Source organism: Antennarius striatus, chromosome 7 (assembly GCF_040054535.1).
Source record: "Antennarius striatus isolate MH-2024 chromosome 7, ASM4005453v1, whole genome shotgun sequence".
NCBI lineage: Eukaryota > Metazoa > Chordata > Actinopteri > Lophiiformes > Antennariidae > Antennarius > Antennarius striatus.
Window position 1 is genome coordinate 18099439 of NC_090782.1, and position 22851 is coordinate 18122289.

General features: G+C 39.6%; 1 protein-coding gene across 2 annotated transcripts in view; it reads left to right on the forward strand.

The window, feature by feature from the left end:
* polrmt (polymerase (RNA) mitochondrial (DNA directed)) overlaps nucleotides 1-22851 on the forward strand; it is a 36908-nt gene that overhangs the window by 7239 nt on the left and 6818 nt on the right. The window contains exons 5-17 of one of the 2 annotated variants that reach the window (XM_068319471.1): nucleotides 1761-1947; nucleotides 3513-3662; nucleotides 5054-5218; nucleotides 5590-5760; nucleotides 6860-7099; nucleotides 8165-8950; nucleotides 9259-9381; nucleotides 10217-10339; nucleotides 11229-11408; nucleotides 12363-12449; nucleotides 13858-13971; nucleotides 19152-19204; nucleotides 20403-22660. In XM_068319471.1, the coding sequence (XP_068175572.1) occupies nucleotides 1761-1947; nucleotides 3513-3662; nucleotides 5054-5218; nucleotides 5590-5760; nucleotides 6860-7099; nucleotides 8165-8950; nucleotides 9259-9381; nucleotides 10217-10339; nucleotides 11229-11408; nucleotides 12363-12449; nucleotides 13858-13971; nucleotides 19152-19204; nucleotides 20403-20589 (2566 nt within the window). In that variant the 3' untranslated portion in view covers nucleotides 20590-22660. Of the gene's footprint in view, nucleotides 1-1760; nucleotides 1948-3512; nucleotides 3663-5053; nucleotides 5219-5589; nucleotides 5761-6859; nucleotides 7100-8164; nucleotides 8951-9258; nucleotides 9382-10216; nucleotides 10340-11228; nucleotides 11409-12362; nucleotides 12450-13857; nucleotides 13972-19151; nucleotides 19205-20402; nucleotides 22661-22851 lie in introns of those variants that run through there. The other variant, XM_068319470.1, reaches the window with a different exon arrangement.

Below are 22851 nucleotides of genomic sequence, written 5' to 3' on the forward strand. Positions count from 1 at the left end.
CTATTTTAGCACAATATGCTTTATGTGTCTTGTACAAAATGTTTTTTGTCTTTGCTTCCTCTTCATTTGTGAAAATGCTGTGTATATAGTATAGTCATAGTCAACTTTATTGTCAAATGTACCATACATGCACAATATACAGCACAGATTAAATTACAGTCCATATTTATGAAACAAAAGATTAACTCTGGACATTTTATTGTAGTAGTTCCCAAAATTCATGACATGAAACTGCACTCACAGTATATTTATCAGTTTAGTTCATGAATCCTGCTAATGGAGACCAATTAAACATCGTTTGATATAGACAAGATGATTAAAGATCAATCAGTTTGTAAGAATCATTGTGATATTACATCGCTCATTTGTATTCCAGGTGCCGGTTGCGCATTGTCATTATCTGCAGTCCAGACATGGAGACTCTGCTCTCTGTTGGAGATCTCTGGGAGACTCTGTTTAAATAAACATTTCTGTCTTGCCATAAGTGCCTATCTGCCTCTGGATCAAAATCATGCTTTAAGTCTCAGCAGGAAGACCTGCAAATGCAAATACTCAAATTGATATTCTGTAACTGTTAATCCGGGACAACCAGAGGAAAATAATGATTCCATAGATGAGTTTGTTTTGAAAGCTGAATAAATCACAAGCTCCACAACTTATATGATTATTTCTTTAATATCCCAACATGAGCAGGTAGGTCAGAAGGTCTTCAACTTTGAACCTTAGCTCTGGCTCCAGAGTTTGCTCATCATAATAACAATAGTCTCTGTCAAAAATGAAAACCCATTCTTGCGTCATCTGATGGGCTTGGCAAAATATTAGCAAATATCGATTGAATGGAAAATTATTGTGATTTTCTACAACAGAGTGGAATATATGTAGGTTTTTTCTAAATCTGTTAGGGTGTTCATCACTAGATGTTAGAATAAAATCCTGGACAGTGGTATTTTAAGTATTTATATTATATCCTTTTTTATTGAATATTCTGGTTAGCCATAAATATTAAGATTATCATCCAATTTGACTGTATTTGTATGATAATGTGTGGAAAAATATGAAAAGAAAGGCAAGCAAGGAACAAAGCCGCTTAACTAATGCTGATGGATGTTGTGTCTGAAGCAGATGGCGCTAACTCTTACAGTGAGTTCTGAAACATGCTGTCTCTGTCATACACAACCACCAAAGCACACAGGTATATGGGTATCCTGAAAAATACAGGGAAGCCTTTGCAAAGCACACAAGGCTGAACCGGAAATGCCGAACTGTCAGCTGCATTTTCCTTTTATAAACTTTCCGACTTTTTAAATATATTAAATATAATAAATATTAAATATATGGTATAGCAAATTAAGGTCCTCCAACTATGCGTCTGTACTGAGTTCTCTTATATCTCATCTTTGATTCATGTTAGCCATGGTAAGTGTTGTTAAAACACCATACATGTCACAGTATTATGTTACTCTGTCATATTAATGTTTGTGTCACGGATTAGGTAGATTCAATCTGTTCACCATTGCTGAAACTGTCACTGAGTTATGCTACCCTCAAATTCTTACTCGTGAACGTGAGTCACTGTGGAGTCACCAAAGTGCATGTTTTTATCCCAAATCTAATAAATGAGATTTAAAAGCCAGAAATCTCAAAGCTTGGCTAAATATTCATGGAGACGCTCGTTCTGAAGAGCGTCCCCAGGCCCCCGCAGAGGCAACACGGCTAAAATCTGCTGAAAAGTTCAATTAAAACCTTTTCTGTACGTCCAGATGTCTGAGCCAGATGAAGAAGGATGGTTTTTCCATGGATGACATGTTCAGCCAGTCTATCTTCCAACAAGATGAGCGAGACATGGTGCTCAAGGCCATCCACACTGTACAGCCTGACTACCAGCCCAGACCCAATGTAACCACACACCATAACTCCTCACCACTGGTCCAGGACTTCTATATGCAGGTAACACGAGCTTGCCTCCATCTTTCTCAGAGGCATTGTGAGGTTTCCGCTCACAATAACCAAGTACTACAATAATGCCTTTTGATATGTAGAATTTTTATCATTTGTATTTTTTCCTGTCTGCATGTTGATGTTATTTAGGTTCATTGTGTGAGCGGGACTCGTCTCAGATGAGATTTTCTAAAACATAATTCACAAAACGTGAACTCTTGTACACATTACTGTGTATTTGAGGTGAAACTTTTATTATAGTTAGAATTTTAAACATTTTTTTCCATTTATGTGTGTACTTTGAAAAAAATTCCTCACATTTCAAAAAATAACATTAGATACTTAATGAGAATTGCAATTAAATGAGACAACTTAGTAACTTAAATGGAATGCACCCGTGATGGGGTATCCTGATTCTTTGAAATGCTGGCGGCTGTGTCAGAAAAAAGTGCAAAGTAATTTCCCAAATTCCCTTATCAAAAAAATGCATGTTTCTTTTCTAATCAAAGGCTTAGACAGTTGGAATGGTTTTTGTTTCTTTTTAAAACCACGTGCACTATAAACATGAATAGTGAAGATATACTAAGCAGTGTTCTACTGTATATTAAAGAGAAAAAATGTTTGACCATACAAGGTATTTTCTTGTGGGTGTGTTTTGAGAGTCTAACCACCAGAGACTTGGGAAAGCTGTCAGAAGTGTGATTACAATAGATTTGATTGTCACCCCTTCACAACCAGACAGGCACTTGCCTATTTATAGTGAGCCAACTATGCTTTGTAATTGGTCCTCTGCTCTCCTTGTCTCTCATCTCCTCCCTCTTTCTCACCTCCCTTCCCTCCTGTTTCTCATATCATTCAGTCGAAGCTTTTTGCTCATTTGCAGCATTTTTAAGCACAAACCAAACAGCATATGCACATGTTGGTCTGTGTGTGTGTGTGTGTGTGTGTGTGTGTGTGTGTGTGTGTGTGTGTGTGTGTGTGTGTGTGTGTGTGTGTGTGTGTGTGTGATGTTTACTGTCTGTGCATCACGTTTCTCTCTCGAAAGAATGTACTGTATATCCTTGTCGCGTGAGGTCAGTTGTGACCGTTCCATCATGCCTCTGATTGCATTTGTTGACTGACTGACTAGTCTATTGGGTTTTGGCCAATTATTATCCACTTAAATTAATCCACCAAATGAATGCTTTGCATACTTTTAACAGTAAAGACAGGAGGGAAATTTACAATTTTATTAATTGTTAATTGTTTTATTAATACAATACATATCAAAAATTAAAAATAGTAATGTACCTGCACTTTATTAATATTACAGCATTTGTCTTTCTATAGAGCATCCTCTTTGCTTACAATCAATGTTTGTTTGCTGCCTAGCAGTACTGAGCCAAAATATATAAAGCTGAAAGTCTGTTTAACACATTCATGGCGACAGACAGACAACAGAAACATGTGTCTTGTGAATCTTATTGTGTTCAGAGTTTTAACATCTGGCAAGAAAATTAATAAATGTCACATAGTAAGCATTATTTATTTATTTATCTTCCTGGCCTTGTGTCTATTGTGTGTTTGTGTTATAGAGGGCAGGCCATCGGTATCCCAAACTGGACATCACATGGAAGGAGCTTCAAGAGCGTTTCAAACGTCAGCTGAACATGGAGGAGAGTGGCACCGTCACCATTGACTCTGTGGAGGCGGCCAAGCCTGTCACAGAACACATGACCAAAATGGTAACCGCACCAGACCATTGCTTTTTGTCACATTTAATGCACTGTTGCGCTGCACCCATCAATCATTTAAGCAATTGCACAAGAGAATGAACTGACAAGTGTTTGGATAATTGATTAATTTTTTTTTCCACAAGGCTTTAATCAAAAAGTCAAATATTTGCCGACTGCAGCCTCTGTCAAGTCATTTTAAATGTTTTTTCTGCTTGTCTTTGTGGGCTCTACAAAACTCTCGTGGGCATTTTTCACAACCAAATGACTAACTGATTGATCCGACAAATAACCCAGCAGACTCATCAGTCATGAAAATGATTCTAAGTTCTTGTTGCCCTGCCACACTCACAATACATTGCTCGGAATATGAGTTTGTTGTTCTGTAATTTTAAAAGCTCATGAATGTTTCTCCGTCTATTGCTATGCATACAATTCTATAATATAAACACTGTAGGCCTGACAGGTCAGAGGAAGACAAATCATAATCCTGTGGCGTGCCTTTTTTCAAACTCTGGCATTTATAGTCCAGCTTGGCTCGTCTGCCTCTGCAGATGGGCTACGTGGGAAGCCAGCAGGCTGACAGTCCCTGGTGGTCAAGAGGCATTTACAGAAAGGCAGGGCAGAATAATAATCTGTTGCAATGGAGTCCTCTGGAGACAATGCAGTCACCTCTAGATCCAGAATCAAGACTGTGTCCCCGCCTCAGACCTGATAACTGAAGCGTGAACATTTACATAAACACACAGTCATGCACAATGAATATTTATGGTCATAATACTTTCATGGATATATGTACTGTATATACTTGAACAACACTGTTTACTCATCCATGGCTGGTCATTCTCTATTATTCAGTCAGTTGATGGTTGTCAATACACACACACACACACACACACACACACACACACACACACACACACACACACACACACACACACACACACACACATATATTTATATCGATCTATATAGATAGATAGATAGATTATTAATCCCGGAGGAAATTGTATATATCTACTGCTCAGGCATTACATAACAAATAATACTGGATAAACACCAGGAGAAAAGGAAACACTGACATCACAGGACATACCACAAGACATACATTACACTAACAGACAGACACATGCAGCACTAACAGGACTTATATACTAAACTATAGCTAAAATATAAACAGTATAAAATTTAAAAATATTACAGTATTAAAATATAAACAGTATAAAATAAAATCTAAACAGTATAAAATTGAATTAAAATATAAAACAGTATAAAAAATAAATAAATTTATATATATATATATATATATATATATATATATATATATATATATATATATATATATATATATATATATATGGTAAAGTTTTTGCTGGTAATATTCAGATATGTTGTCCTTCCAGAGGCAACTGCTTGCTGAGCATCATGAAAAATGGCAGAAGGTCCTCCTTCAGGCCCTGAGGGACAGCAAGAGGAGCCTTTCTAAGACAAGTGCTTACAGCTGCAGCAACCTCTATCCCTATCTCTGTCTGCTGAAGGACGATGAGTATGTTGACATCATGTTAAAGGTAATACTGAGCATGTAATCAAGCAACCACTCAATAAAATGCTGAGAGGCCGAGCTTTAACAATGTCAGTGTTTGGGTACAACAAGCTTTTAAACACTTTGAACCAACCCAACCTGGGAAAACACCAATCAAGTTTCTGACAGTGACATGAGCTAAAAAAACAAGAGGATTTATGTTTGGCAGCAAAGGAGAGCAAACACAGAATGCGATGCTGATTCTCAAAAGACTAGTTTCATTTTGATTAAGTTCTATCTGATATGTATGTATAACTTAATTTTTAATCAACTTGAGTGACATCTGCTTTTTGTTACAGAATCGTTATTGATACTCATAAGTCGGACCTTTTACAACTTGTCTTTGTTCTTGTCCAGAGTGTTTCAAACATGCCCTCCAGTGGAGAATCACTGAAGGTCCTAGCTGAAGATCTGGGCAACAAGGTCTTCATAAGATACTCTGTGCGGCAGAAGTACAAAAATCAGATTGTGAAAAAGTTGGAAACCATTTACAATGCTTACACTGAACTTCTGGCCAAAGATACTAAGGTAGAGAAATCATCGTACAACTTCTTATGTGTGTTACTTTGTAAATGAGAGTAAATGTCCACAGAATATGCTGGTTTATCTTTTGAGTCCGCTGTGGTGCAACACAGTGAGAGGCCAGCATGACTTTGTGAATCTTTAGAAGTGCTCTGATTGCTCTGTCATACAATAATTTAAAAATAAATAAATTCTAAAGCAATGCTGCTGTACACAAATTCACTGTATGCTCTGTACTTTGGACTCTGCCTTTGTATGCAGAGGTTCAAACGGAAAGGTATTGCAGGTCTGATTCAGAAAGACAGTAGAGCGACACCTCTCAATTGGAGTCATGACACCAATTTAATGCATGTCATTAAGTAATCTTTTTTTAATCATCACACCCTCATGTACCTTTATAATCAAAGTTTTTTTTGTCTAAGACATTATAGAGAAGCTATGAACAGGGTTCAACATCAGCATTTAGGTATAAGAGACAAATAAATTGTGATGAACAGATGAACACTTGTGAGCATGTTCACCTCCCTGACAGGCTGTTCATTATTTTTTCATGGAATAAATGACAGCGTTTCCACAATGGGATTTCACAGCCAGTATCACTGACGCAGTGCTCTGCCATTATTTTGATGGTCCTTGCACAATGGGGAAAAACGCTAATGTCATCAAGACTATAATAAGCAAAAGCTCATTATACTTCGGTAACAAGCGCTGCCACGTGGTAGTTAAGGTGTTTGTTTTATGTTATATTTTCATGCAGGCTTTGTAGTGAAAATGATGCCTTTTACTGTGTTGGGGGTTTTTTTTGCATGTTTTTGGGACACATTAATTATTCTTTTATACTTGTCAGAGTTCTAACTTTATGTATTTTCATCTTGATACTTCCAGTTTGAAGCTCAGTCTCATATATATAAGACAAAATCTTTGTGGCTTATACAATATTTATCATTTTTCTTGAAACATTAAAGCTGGATTTTGATAGAATCAAAATCTAAGCCTGTTTGACAGTTTTCCATATTTGACAATGAAAATCAAGTTCCCGGCTTTCCTGTAGATTTTTGCCATGGTTTTGCCGAATCAGCCTATTTTTCTTTCTCATTCTTTTTAGGAGTATGTCGTCCTTCCCAGGGAGCGATGGTGTAAGCTTGAGATGGAGCATAGTTTGGGATTCACTTTACAGGGAGACGAGACCCGTTGGCCACACATGCTGATCTTGGAGCTGGGAACTTACATGATAGAGCTCATGGTTAACAATCTCAAAATTCACAGTGATCCCCTTGACTCTTCTTACAACAAGAAGCTCATTCCCGTCTTCTACCACATGTACACCTTCCGCAACACCTTTCAGGTACTGTATGTTTTTGCTTAGTTGCTCCTTTCAATATGAATATCAAAGGGATTAGCAACCCTGGTGTGGTGATAATGTTAAACCAGTCTTTCCAAATAGATAAGCTGCAAGAACATTAAGCCAGACTGGAAAGAGCTTTTCCACTGATATCTATGTAAAATACAGTCATGCTTGAGTCACATACTTCATCTTAAAAAGAGAGATAACTCGTTTATCCATTCTGATTTCAACTTTTAAAATTAATACAGAAATGTCTGATTTAACGATTCTTGAGGAAGTGTTAAATTAGTACCTAAGAGAGAAGGACCAAGGGGTAAGATTAATAACTTTGAGGCCAATCTCTTTTGTTTGTGTTCTTCTAATTGGCTTGTTGATTTATTGAAAACTCTACAGGAAGATGAACTGACTGCGTCAGGAAAGATGTGAAAAGAATTGTGAACTTTTTTGAACTTCATGAACTTTTGATAGTGGAGCATACTGTTTTGTTCTGTGCTTTTTATTTACAGGCATCTTTCTTTCTACTGTATTTTCTATTAATCCCTTCCTGTACTTTATTTATTTCTTTGGAGGTTAGCCCCTCAGGGGAGCATCTTAATGATTGTGCAGCACAGCATGACAGTCTGAACTGTGCAAGCAATGCTGCGGTGATTTATTTTTCTGTCAGATCATTTGAGCATGAGTAAGTTTTGGGGCAGAATAAGTCATTCATATCAAACCCAAGACCTGCGAGAAATGTAACCTAATCTCCTTACTATGCTAATCTGACACCTGACCAAGGTTTTACATGATTAAATGAAGAAAAATTGTGTCTGCCTCATCATCTGCTGTGGAAGCTATGATAGTTACATTTTGGGGACAACTACTAATGAAATTAAAAGTTTATTTCATCAGCCTTTATTTTATCATGTCTTTTGTTATTTAAATGACTGAAAAACAGATGCCATATTTGTGAGATAGCTGCGCTTCATGTTGGTCTAACTGATCCGCTTGTCTCGATTTTTAAGAGCAACATGTTTTTTGTCTGCTCATTTATAATTGGATTTCTCACAATGTTTCATCCTGCAGATTGGCATCATCAAGCCCCATCCCATACTGACAAAGATGCAGCTGGAGGCCGTCGAGACCAAGTTGACTTTTGCCTCCTCTGTGATGCCAATGCTATGCCCTCCGATCCCCTGGTCTTCTGTCAAGTCTGGAGCCTACTTGCTTATTCCTACCAAACTGATGCGGGTAGTGTCTGGGGCCACACAGCATGATGTGTTGTTGGAGGAATGTAAGAATCTCCATCCTGTCATGGACTCTCTCAACCAGCTGGGGAACTGTGCTTGGAAGATCAACAAACCTTTGTTGGATGTTATTATCTCCATTTTCAATCATCGGGGTAATGAGAAGTTAGATATTCCTCCTCCTCTGTCAGAGGCCCCCAAAATACCCTACTTCAACCCCCACGATCCCAGCTATACTTCTTCTGAGAAAGCCCAAATGAAGAGAAATGTGATTACTGCCAAAAAGACATATGGCGAGATGCACAGCCTACGTATGGATGCCCTGTATAAATTATCCATCGCCAATCACTTGCGGGACGAGATTTTCTGGTTTCCTCACAACATGGACTTCCGGGGTCGCACTTATCCTTGTCCTCCACACTTAAATCACCTTGGAAATGATGTCACACGGTCCATCCTTGTTTTTGCAGAGGGGAAGCCTCTTGGCTCAAAGGGCCTGGACTGGCTTAAAATCCACTTAATCAATTTGACAGGACTGAAGAAGAGGAGCTCGCTACAGGAACGACTTCAGTTTGCCAACACTATCATGGAGGACATACTGGACTCTGCTGACAACCCTTTAAATGTCAGTTGTCTTCATTGCCCTTTCCTTTTTATAGAATGCTTTGTCAAAAAAATTCATTCATAGTTCCATGTAGAAGTTATTGTTAGATCTACATAGTTTTGATGTTCCACAGTAACATTCTGCAGAAATACAGCCATAGTGTTCTTCATTCCTGAAGTATGCAGATTATATTATAATTCCATTCTCTAATTGGAGGAAAATCACTTTAAACCATTACAAAATGCAAAGGGTATTGGAAATGCAAAGAATTGGAGATGCTTTTTTTCACACAGGATAATGTGCTTTTTGCTTGCTTTTGCTTTTTGCAGGGAAAGAAGTGGTGGATGAATGCTGATGAGCCATGGCAGGCTCTGGGTTGCTGCATGGAGATAGCCAAGGCTACGAGATCTGCTGATCCAACGCAGTTCATCTCCCATTTTCCTGTTCACCAGGTAGTGTGAAACGTTGTGGCAGTCTTCCCAAAGCTGTTTAAGTCAATCCACTGGACAAATAACTCTTCTGACTGTGTGGTGTGGGGTCTTTTGGCTGGACCAGTCTTTGTCGGAGGGTGTTGCCCGGCTTAAAATACACAATGGATTGACTTAAACAGCTTTGGATAACCATGACCTGGATGACTGAGAACCTACACACAATTTCCTGAAAATATGTCACCTTAAAGTACTGCTTGAGAGTATCAATCAAAGTCAACAAGGCAACACCTGCCTGACCATCTTGGGCCTTTACATTCTAATATTGACGTGTAGCCAAGGTCTTTGCCAATCAGGCCATAATGTTGAACCAAGACCCAAACAAAGCCTGTAGAGCAGTCAGTGTGGAATGTCTATTGTATTATTTCTTATTATATGTTTGAGCTCAATCAGTGAGAAATGTGTTACAGAAAAGCTGTGCTAGTTGCGCCTCAAGCCTGTTGTTTCAGCAGTGATGGCCTTTGAATGACTAACGTCGACCAGCACCAACGCAACAGTTAAACATAAGGAATATGTTCAGTCAGAGACAAGATTCCAACAGGATTTAAATGAGCTGCTCATCCAGCAGTTGGCAAGAACATATCCACATTAACGGGGATCGTTTTAAACCCAGGAAAAAACGTTTTTCTTCTGTGCTTTCCTTTCACTCCCACACTCCTAGTGTCATCTTTTGTTTGACCTGTTTACGATCAGCCTTTCCCCCTGTGCCCTTCTTTGAAGTTTTCTTCTGTGTTTCTTTTTCTCCTCCAAATCACAGATTTAACCTTCTCACTCCTTTTTCCCCCCTCTTGTTTTCCAGGATGGCTCCTGTAATGGTCTCCAGCACTATGCTGCTCTGGGCAGAGATGTTATTGGTGCCACGTCGGTCAACCTGGTGCCCTCCGAGGTGCCCCAGGATGTGTACAGCGGCGTAGCGCAGCAGGTCAGTGTTAGTGGATGGTTTGTGCTTCATATTGTATTACTCCCTCATTTTAAACTGCACAGACTTTGAGCAACAGACTTTTTGGTTTTTCTGACTTGCGAGGCACGTTTCAGACACTCAGCTGTGAGTATTCAGATGACTCATTACGTCCCACAGTGAGCGACAGACGAGACATTGAGAATATATTTCAAGTGCTCAGTTTCTGGTGCCTTGCAGAGAGAGCAAACTGCCTTCCATAACAAAAGCTTCAAACACAAGTTGGCATACAATGCACAAAGAATTGACTTGGCTGTGAAACTACTCGTTTACCCAGACTCTATTTGGAACTACTGTAATTGCGGTTTACCAACGTTTCAGCACTTGAGGGATCAGGGCCTCCTGAGGAAAGATCATTGGCCAAATTCCTCCAAAGACAGTGACTGTTATGCTCAGTAAACTGGAAAATTTGTCAATGGACTGGCAAGACTAACTGAAACCTGAGTCCTGTGTGCTGTGGGATCCTCAGTGTTTTATTTTAAGTATCTCTATTGCAGCTATTAGAATCCTAATAGATTCAACTAATGATTCGATGGCACCATAGATTATATTGTTTACTTCCTTGTTCTTTACAAGCAAGGAGAATCTGCAGAACAAGTAACATCAACCATGGTCATTAGTTGATCAACTGAAATTTCGTTGGCAACTTTTTGTTCCTAATGTTTTAAAGAAAGTACAGAACATCCTCTGGTTCAAGCTTTTAAACTTTTCTCTTTCTGTAAATATCATTGGATTATTTCATGATTCAGATGTTTGATGGGGTCACCTTGAGTTTTGACAGAAGGGTGTTAGACATTAAAGATGTATATCATGTAAACCACACATTTGTACCTGAAACCTGTCCATGTTTCAGGTAGAGGAGTTTCGTGCACAAGATGCAAAAAATGGTCTTCAGATTGCCAAGGTCCTTGATGGCTTCATCAGCAGGAAGGTGGTCAAGCAGACTGTGATGACTGTGGTGTACGGGGTCACGCGCTACGGGAGCCGCCTCCAAATAGAGAAGAGACTGAGGGAGATAGAGGAGTTCCCCACGGTACTGTCATATTTTTAGGACTTTTTAGTGCATAATCTCCTATCTCTGTGGTTTCCGTTATACCTCTGGCTATACATGCTTAAATCATGAGCCCAGATATACTGATGATGAACACAGCCTTCTGCATGTGCATGAAAGTATTTATCACACTGCTGACAGCCACTGAATACAAATTTAGCTCAGTAAATTGTATTGTCAAAGGGATTTCAGCAACTTTGACCATGGCACTGCAGCCGAGCTGTAATGGAACAGAACTGAAAAACAGATGTTCTGAGTAATTATTTCAAACAAAATCTTTAAAAATATTTTATTACAGGGGAATAAGATATTAGATGCTTGTATCAAGGAGGCCCAGAGGGTAATACAAAAACAGATGTCTTTGATTCCATGTTCACAGTCATTATGAATGTATTTTTAATTCAAATCCCTTGCGCTTTGACTCTATTGGATGTAAATATTTTTTTGATGGGCACTCCACTGTGTCAAATGATAGCATGGAAGAATGGACGTGTTTCATTTTCATGCAGCCCTGCAGCGCCTGCTGTCTGTCAAAAAGCTAAATAAGTCCTTTCAACAGTTGGATTTAATCTCATTGTCTAAATAGATTGGATCGTCATGATCCTGCTGTCTACCAGCTCACAGCCAGAGGATTATACTAAATGGCTCCTTATAATGTCTCTAATTATTTAAAAAGGGAGTTTAGAGGAAGTGTAATTATGAATGATCACAGGATGATTGGGGGGAGAGGGGGGTGGAGCAGCTCCGACCATGGAGATCATACTGCTGATATATTATCAGAGATATACCACTCTCAGTTGCAACCATTATCATCTATTTTGTTATCATACTTTCAATTCGTAATGATGAATCAGACAGAAATTGATGCGTGTGGAGCTCAAATAGTAATGTGTGTGCTTAAAAAAATATGAGTATAATCATGTGTTTTATTTCTAGGACCATATGTGGGAAGCATCTCACTACCTGGTGCGGCTGGTCTTCAACAGTTTAAAAGAGATGTTTAAAAGGACCAGAGAGATTCAGGTGGGTTCACTACACTTCACCTATTGCAAAATCCTATGCCGCGCAATGGCTGCAAAAGGAATGTCGTGTTTTGTGCAGTATTGTTTTTGCCATGCACAATTATGAACACTGACCATATTAAAATCAGTTGCAGACGAAGGCAAAGAGTTGGGTCACTGCAGATCTGTTAAAAAGGTTTAAGGTCTACTGACATTTCAGCAAAGCACTTTGTACAAATAAATTCAACAATAACAAGATATTATTAGCCAACATAAGAAAACACTTGTTCAAAATCACTTAAAAAGCAGAACACGATCTCTGTAATTAATAGTAAATTAAAACTTGCATACCAATAAATAGTTTGAATAACTCCACGTCACAAAAAGCTTACTCCAATTGTTGACCGACTACTGCAAGATTTTTTATTTTTCAATTTAAAAAAAAAAAAGTATTAATGACTAGTTTATCCGACAACGGTACCCATTCATCACATAGACACCATCTTTGAGATTTAGGCTGTGCACCTGATAAGGGATTATGCATTATCTGCACAGGCAGAAAAGGAGTCTGGTGAGCAAATAGAAACACCACCCATAGCTACTCTGGGTGTCCTCTGGGAGCTGTGTGGGGGGAGCCCAGTCTGAAATGAAAAATCCCCATTCATTATACTTAAGGGCTGACCTGAAGCGCGAGCGTGTGTGTGTGTGCACATCTATGTGTGTGTGTGTGTGTTAAATAGGTCAAATCCTCTCGCATTTGTAGCATCAAGTTGAAGTACGAACTGGAGAGTGGTAGACGATCAGTCCCCCGAAGCTGTCAACCCTGACCTCTCCTATATTTTCTATACATTTGTCTTTACCCCCCCCTTCTCAATTTTTTTAACATTCGCTTATTTTCTCCAACAAACTGTTCAGTCTTTACTCCCACTGCCGCTGCCCCTTATCAATCTAGTCATTGATCAGTCAACTTTTTGAGCTCTCTGTCTAGTTCATTCATCACTCTGCTCTCTCTTGTCATCTTCATATGATTGTACCTCAGAGTGTAAGAAGAAATGTGGTGATATATGGGGCAGATTGCTACCCCGAGACTTACACCTCTGTGTGCCTGCATATGAGAGAAAGTACTTGTGGGACAGTGCCAGCCTTTCTATTCTTATAAACTGTGCCAGACGCTTATGCAGACATTGCTGTTGTGCTTTAGATATTTAGAAGAAGGAACAGCTTCCCACCTGTTCCTAAACAGGACTGAAAAATTGTTAATTCAGAAAGTTCAGCAACAGACCTAAATGCATACATCATCTGAGGTGGCTGTGGAGAACACGAAAACATCACCGTCCTTCTTTTGATGGGGATGTATAAAAATAACAAAAAAGCAGAATGATGCTTTCTTTGAATATGGACTTTTAACTTGCGACATCCGTTCATTGCAGGATTGGTTGACAGATAGCGCCAGGCTCATCTCTAAATGTGGCCACCCTGTGGAGTGGGTGACGCCTCTGGGTTTGCCCATCATTCAACCTTACCACCGCAAACGCTGTCAAAGGGTAAGTCTCATCTTAACGCTCACACCTTTGCCTCTCATCTCTCTAAAAACACCGTCCTGCTGATTCACATACTTCTTAAGCAAAAGTATAAATGTTTACGATGTTATTTACGAGCTATTTTTGCACAGTTGATAGGATTGTTACCAGCCGCAGAAGAGCACACCTGCTATCTTATTGTGAGGTAGTACACCCACTGTGTGTTTACCTACATGTTTCTCCCACACCTAATGATTGACAGCATGTCAAATACCAGCTTCGCTTACATTCATTGTATTTTCGGAACGTCTGACCTCTTTCAAAGTTTTACTTGTGTCTCTTCACCTTATTGTTCTGTGTCCCTTTGTTTTCCACATCAATCTCAATTCTCCCACCTAACCTTTTCATCTCACACACAGTACATATTTTACTCAAGCAAGTATGTGGACAAGTGTATAAAATAACCATTAATCTCTCTCAATGTACACTGACCAAAACGATCACATTGTAAGTTCCAATCCTTGTGTCAATCCTATTTTGTTATGTGGGTTGGTCGGTTGTTTTTAAGCTTGAGGTTCTCGTTCAGCGAGCTGTTGTCTTCATATGCAGGACACTGCAACTATCAGGTAGCTTTAAGTACCAGATGCTCTGCTAGTGGAATGTCCCAGCTGACCTTTCCAAATCTCGATAGGTTTGGTGTAGAAGTGCATCGCTGATGGTGTATTGTGATTTGTGTGAGTGCCCCCACTCAGCAACATGACTAGTGTTGTCTGTCACTATGTAGGTCGTGACAGATGAATGATTTCAAGATAACGTGACTGTGTGACAGCATATGTGGAGATAACATGGGTGTGAGTGTGTGTATGCTTGGGGCAAAAAAAAAGTCTGGATAGCTGTACATTTGAGGTTATCTACAATTCCATATCACTTTGTGTCCTTAGACTCATTCACTAAATAAATGGTGGGAGCAAACATGAGGAAGATACCAGCTTGTAGACAGCTTGTTCACAGGCCGGAGCAAAGTGTGTCCTTTTTGTGACATCAAGAACAAGCTAAGCTCATGCCTCACAAGTGGGAATGAGAGTGCAAAGTGACAGATGGTGGGTCACCTGAGGGTGCATCTCTCTGTAGGTGCAGTAGGGTGCATCATCTTGATATGATCTGCATCTTTCAATATCCAGCAGTGGCAAAAAACTGATCAGCCTGTCCTTCAAGAAGAACGGATGAGTGAATTAATGAAGTAATGACTTCATGGATGGATGAGATTGTAGCTTACACTTCCCAGATAATTTTCTTCACCCTCTGGGATATATTGATAATCCACTGTCATCAATTGGCACGAAAAATTAAACAAGCTTGTAGAAAGGTCACCTTTTCTGTGCCAAGCTGGATTAAATTCAGCCTCCCAGTCTGCTCTCTGCCAGTTTTTCGGGGGGTTTATTAGGAATTAGTCTCCAGATTGAACACAAGGATGAAGTGTGATTCACAGGAAGAAAGCTAATAGGTTTAAAGAAGTACCTACAGTGGCATCACACAGTCAAAGAGGAGTGTAATTGATTGATCTGTGTTATCAAGTAGTTTCCATCAGTGGCATGAGGTGATAAAGTAACTGAACGAAGTATAAACATGTATCAGGGAAGCTGCTTAACTGTGAAGATATTAATCAGATCGGAGGTCACTCTGGCTCAGATTTCTTGTTTTCTCTTCATTCGACTCCCAGGCAAGGTCAGTGAAACCCCATTCTCTGGGGATGGCAACACAAGGAAGTCATTTGCCGGATTGGCTGGATTTGACTGGATTTATGAGTTTGTAGCATGAATAAGCGATTGTGTTATCAGGTCCTCTGTGTATATGGGGTTTTGGCAGCCATTGGTGATCCCTGGACAAATGAGCATTTTGCATGGCTAATTTTTAGTGCAGTATAAAGTATATTAAAGTTGCTTGTATTCCAAGCAATACATCATTGTCATAAATGATATGTAGATGATATCACATGTTATAAAGCCTGCATATGAACAAAAACTTTCCCAAAGCACCCACACAGGAACAAGACACACAAGTTCAAAGAGAAATTAGTAAAACAATTATTTGTCTATATCACCACCTTTTAAAGCCACATCTACGAAGTGCCTCAAGGGAAAATGAGTGGCATAAGACAAACTTAATGTATATTTTGTCTCAGCGGTGGTTTCATGTTTGTTTTTCGTCTTCCTGGCTTCATTTATAGTTTTAATGATGTTGTTTGACTTTGTTGGTTGTGTTTTGGCTCTTTGTCATTGTTTTACATCTCTTTGAGGCTATTTTGCATCTCTTTTTGCCTGCTTTGTGTTTTCATTTTCACTCAGTCTATCCTATCCTGCTACTGAAGTTGAGCCCATATTAGAATTTTTGAAGATCAGACCTTGCCTATCTAGATGATTTTTTTGTTGGATAGAAGTGGGATTGCAGAAGACTTGGAGACATTTTCATGACCATGATAGCTAAAATGAATCAGCTTTTTGTTCTAATTCTGGGGAACTACATACTTTGTCTCTAAGTGTTGGCATGACATCATTTATGACTCCTTTTAGCTTTGAAATAAAGCGAGAACTTCCCAGGAATTCCGTGGTGTTTTGATAATCTTACAGAATTGTGTGGTGTTTTGGGGTTGAATGTTAGATGTAGTTTGTGCTACAAGAAGAAGATGTGGTAGAAATAATCTCTGGTAGAGGTTATTTGAACAGGTTACTCCCCCAATTATAGGCTGAGAAGATAAACTACAGGGGATGAGCTGACCCGAATAAGAAGAGGAGAAAGGAGGTTTTTTCATTTGACTGATATGAGACTTGGGATATTACCTTCATTGTGATGAATGGGGATTCCTCTTTTGACAACATGGCTTATAAATGGTTGCTGGATGGCTGTTGACCATTTGCGCACCAACAGATGATTTAGACTGGGGAAGGTCACTGGAGAGGGTTAGGCAAGGTCTCATTCCTTGTGGTTTCAGGTTCTGAGTCAGCTGTATTAAACAAATCATGCAAATACACGCTGTTATGATCAGAGTACATTGTGTGGTGCTGACATAATTTCAGGATGGAAGTTCATCACTGAGACCAAAGCTAAGCTCCATTCCCTTCACCCTCACAATTTTCAACATCCCAGCTTCTTCTTTCCTTCCTACTAACATTTCCATTAGGACACAGTGAGGGAAGGGGGGGGGGTAGTAAAGAGGGGACAGGTTCCCCCATCAGTCCTCACAGAATGATGGATGAGATAGTAGGTCGGGCAAAAACCGATGGGGTTTTACCACTCTCACTTCTATTTAAAAACCATTTCTTGATACTTGTGTGATTCTGCCATTCATCACATGCTGACTTTCAAGCATTTGATTGGTGTACAAATGGACAAGCTCTCAGGCCGCATCAACCTAGCTTTGGAACCATCTGGACCCACAAGATACTACACTCCTAAGACATCTACAGCACCTAACAGGGTCCCACATGAAATGTCTCCTTACTAATTTCCCGGCTGGTCATTATAGACCCAGAAAGAGCATCGAGCTGAATTGGGAATCACTGAAACTGTGGAAGTGTGTCTGCTTCAAAGGGCCTGTGCATCCTTGGTGAGAATCAGGCAAGATCAAATGAAAGAGCTGTGCATTAGCAGCAAACACATTGGTTATAAAAGGGTCCTCAAAGGGGTCAAATTAGCAGTAGTCTTCTGTCTCTCTGTTCCCAGGTTTTATTTCTACAAATGGCAGTTCCAGACACTTGTCAAATGTAAGCAAAACCAATGACTGATATGAATTGACCCATTTATTTTCTGTCTGCCAAGCCTACAAGCACAGAACACATAGACTGTTCTCTAAAAGGTTCAGTTCCAACCGATGAGGCTCTTTATGACCCAGTATGAGATCATTTATTTTGCCCACATTTTATAGTATTCCATCATTTTGACCCAAAAATGAGGAACCGAATACAACATTGTCGTAGTGTGAGCTGATCAGATTTTCTTTTCATTCACATTATTGCAGGGAAATTGTTCTCTGTACAGTAAGCAATGATAATGATGCTTAATTACACCTATTATACTTACTATTTTCAGGGTATGGAGTTATAGCGTTTGTAGTTTAATGAATGTAATGGGAATCCATTTCAAACAAGCTGTTTTCCATCAGTGAAAGAAAACATGTGGAGGGAGACCGGTAATAAATCAGTAGACTGATTCCCAGCGGTGTTATTGTGCTGTGAATGCGAGGTAAACAGACTAATGCTTTCCTTACATTGATGGGAGTCATCTACCAGTTGCTAGTCATAGCTATTTCCTGGTATTACCCACCTAGGTCTGTTTCCAAGGGTCAACTAAAGACTGTACTGGCACAGATCCTTTTGCATAGCTGACTGGATGGACCCCCAAATCTTATGAGATTAGTCGTCTCTCCTCTAGGAACAAAGACTGCAGTGTTGGTCACGGAGTTTGTAGAGAAGCTATGGATTCAAGGAATCAGCAGAGATCAAAAAGAGGCTTTTTGATTATTCTAAGTAGCCTGGCAAATAGCTTGCTCAGCTTAATTTACCTTATATTTCCACTGATGGTTGGTCGTAAGTGTTATATACTGTATATGTCTAATAGTCCTGCATTATAACTCTCTGAACCCGTCATTAAAGGAAAAGCACACGTTGTGTTTTGCTGCCTTGGTTTTTGCCACCTTCCTACTTTTGAGATAATTAAAACAATATTCCCACAATATCTGATGTGGACGACCTGCTTGAATGTTTCATGTATCTTATTTCAGCTCTTCTTCTTTATGCCCTGCTGCACATCTTTGTCCATATTTCTCCTGGCATGTCACAAAAAACTGACTCTTGTTTATTTTTAAGGTAAATGCTTTGTAGATGTGTTTGATTGTGTGTGGATAAGATGGGAGCCGTTGAAATCGAAACTAGCACACACACACATACACTCTCACACTCGAGAAGCTGTAGAGTAATGGTGGATAAAATGTCAATGTACTTTTTGATGTATGTTATGTGATTGTAAATATATCTGGGTTATTTTACTTTTGATGAGGTGTTTTTTGAACTACATTACCTAGTTTCTGATATTTTAAGAACAAGCAATGAATCATTAAAATGAAGTTGCAGCGCATTCAGGTCCTTGCTCCAATTCTTTCGTAAAGTTGTAACATACTCTTATTTCTGCATCTGTTTTTTACTTTCTAGCTGAAAACTACATTGCAGTATATCCACGTCAGTATCGGCCATGACGCCAACATGTAAGTATTCCTGCAGATGACACCTGAGTCTGTTTTCCACTCTAAAACTGACTGTCCTCGCTCTCGTGGCACCAAAATGCCATACAAGTGATCTGAGGCCAAGACAGGTGGTAGCTGGTGGGAGAATGTGGACCTCCAGCTGGTCACATTTTTTGTCTTTGGCTTTGTTGAGTTTGCAATCTCGAGTTTTCAACATATAGCTTCAGAGCTTTTAGAGGTGAATGGAAATCGGAAGCAGAACTCCCTTTAGGCAATTAGCTTACATTTCAAGACCTTCAGCTGCACAAAAGCACCGTCTCCAGTGAATATTTTCACTAATTGCCTACTCAAACTCGGACGTAACTTTGTCATAAAATGGGAAATGCCTTCAAAAGTGCTGTGAAAGTGCTTTGAAATCCCAGCTTTACACTTCCAGTTTCAGATGGAAGGAGTTGAACTGGAGTTTTTTCCATACAGAATTAGTTTAGAAAAAGTAGTTCACACTTCTGCTTTTTCTTCTTTTCCTTTCGGCTTTTCCCTTCAGGGGTCGCCACAGCGAATCAATTGCCTCCATCTAACCCTGTCTTCTGCATCCTCTTCTCTCACACCAACTACCTTCATGTCCTCTTTCACTACATCCATAAACCTCCTCTTTGGTCTTCCTCTAGGCCTCCTGCCTGGCAGTTCAAAACTCAGCATCCTTCTACCAATATATTCACTATCTCTCCTCTTGACATGTCCAAACCATCTCAGTCTGGCCTCTCTGACTTTATCTCCAAAACCTCTAACATGTGCTGTCCCTCTGATGTACTCATTCCTGATCCTATCCTTCCTGGTCACTCCCTGAGAGAACCTCAGCATCTTCATCTCTGCTACCTCCAGCTCCGTCTCCTGTCTTTTCTTCAGTGACACTGTCTCTACACCAAACAACATCGCTGGTCTCACCAGTTTTGTACACCTTTCCTTTCATGTTAGCTGAAACTCTTCTATCACACATCACACCTGACACTTTCCTCCACCCGTTCCATCCTGCCTGTACACGCTTCTTCACCTCTTTTCCAGACTCTCAATTGCTCTGGACTGTTGACCCTAAGTACTTAAAATCCTCCACCTTCTTGATCTCTTCTCCCTGTATCCTCACTCTTCCACTTGGGTTCCTCTCATTCACACACATGTACTCTGTCTTACTGCGGCTAACCTTCATTCCTCTCCTTTCCAGGACAAACCTCCACCTCTCTAGCTTCTCCTCCACCTGTTCCCTGCTCTCACCGCAGATCACCATGTCATCTGCAAACATCATAGTTCATGGAGATTCCTGTCTAACCTCGTCTGTCAGCCTGTCCATCACCATAGCAACAAGAAGGGGCTCAGAACTGATCCCTGATGCAGTCCCACCTCCACCTTGAACTCCTCTGTCACACCTACAGCACACCTCACCACTGTCTTACAGTCCTCATACATGTCCTGCACTGCTCTAACATATTCTCTGCCACTCCAGACTTCCTCATACAATACCACAGTTCCTCTCTGGGCACCCCGTCATAAGCTTTCTCCAGATCTACAAAAACACAATGCAGCTCCGTTTGGCCTTCTCTGTACTTCTCTATCAACATCCTCAAAGCAAATACTGCATCTGTAGTACTCTTTTTTTGGCGTGAAACCATACTGCTGCTCACAAATGTTCACTTCTGTCCTTAGTGTAGCTTCCACTACTCTTTCCCATAACTTCATTGTATGGCTCATCAGCTTTATTTCACTGTGGTTGCCACAACTCTGCACATTTCCCTTGTTCTTAAAATGGGTACCAGCACACTTCAATCTTCTGTTATAGATGTGCAGCATTATAGGTATATACAGTACATAAAATATAAAATCATATTACTCGTGAAATGCAATCATTGACAAGAATGAAGTAAGATTTTGCACTTGATCAAAAAAACTCCTGTAGTAACAGTAGTTTACTAATCATATTAAAACTTGTCACCATTAGCAAATACAGTTATGCTGTCCATGTGCGATCTGTAATCAAGGATTTCAGCCCACTAATGGCTCATAGTGCTATAATGCATTCTTTTTACTTTATTCTTCACTAATGCAGTGATCATAATCAAGAGCTTTACCGTGTGAATACACTGATCCACGTAATATCCTTATTCCTTCTTATTCAGCTGTGAATAACCGAGTGGCATTCCACCTCTAAAGATAGATTTAACCTTCAGACAGGAAGAAAACAAAATGATCCGTGGTCTTTTCTGAATAAGTGAAAGGTTGATTCATTTGAATGACTGAAGAGGCAGGAGGAAAATACTGTTTTTAAAGAGTCAACAGAGTGATAGAGACAGAAGAGGAGACAGCAGCGGAGAGGTGTGGAGATGAGGAATGAGCGCTGGAGACAGAAATGACAAAGACTGACAGCCCTCTTCCTCAGTCTGACATTTACAGTACACCACCGCTCCAGCAGTGTGAATCCTGAAAATCCAGCTGACGCAAAGGCAGAAATGGATGAAGTCAGAGTTTAGAGGAAACTAAAAGGCTTCCTTGCCAGAAACTTCAGATTTGCTGTCAGAAATGCACCACTGATTGACCTAGACAATTCAGCCATGGCTAATTTGCCTCAGTCACAATTTGGAGCACACGTGCTGTGATTTAAGAAAAAAAATTAAACAAAAAAAAGCCTATCCTTCCTCCAAATATGTTTACATGTTAGGGTTAGGGTTAAGGAAACAAAAAATGGAGTAAGCAACTACAAAAAAAAGACAGCAATGACAAAAAATAGTTTGTAAAGAAAGAGCTTGTAGAGAGTTAAAATCATGTCGTAGGCTCAATTCCATTTTGGTCTACTGCAGCCTTTCAGACTCATAAACTAATTCAACTGACTCACTAAGGGTTTAGAATGTAAGGTCTTTGGTGGGGATAGAAGGATTGGGCCAGAGTATGTAGTAAAAGAGAGAGGGGAAATGTATTCTTATAAATCTGGTAACCTAACGTGCAATTAAATACATTGCAGTATTATTGTAAAAGCTCAATCCAAATTTTAACGAAAAAGCTACGGATTGGCCGAAACTCTCTCTGCTCTCTCCCATTAGAAAATCCTTCTGGTCTGTGGCTTTCCACAGGATTTGAATGGCACAAGCTTGGGGTAATTGGAAACTATATAATATATTGACAGGATTTTTGTTTAGAGGAGCAGTACTGCAATTTATATTACTTTGTATTATTTCTTTTAGATTGCTTTCTGTGTTTGTATGCTCTTATTATAACCACAAACTGGGGGAAAAAAGCACAAAATCCCCCAGGCATCAAATCATATATGACTAATACTGTATTTATAGTGGAATCCATGCACACCAAACCCAACATTTTGACTCGACATAGCAGGGAAAGCACAGCTCTTACTAATAATATTGATCATGCAGTCATGCATTGGAAACACAACAATGTCCTTGTTTTTGTGCTTTTTAACTTTCTGGTAATGAGTTACACACTTACTTTTTATAGGGGTTGGGGTGGGGGGTGGGGGGTTAGTGTAAAGCTACAGCCTCTGGAAAATTAGCTTAAAGACTGACAGAAACGACTGTACCGCTATTTTTGTGTGTAACAACTACAGCGTAGAACATTAATGCATTCAACTTTTTTTGTTTTTTTGTTTTTTTATATTGCAAAGTTTT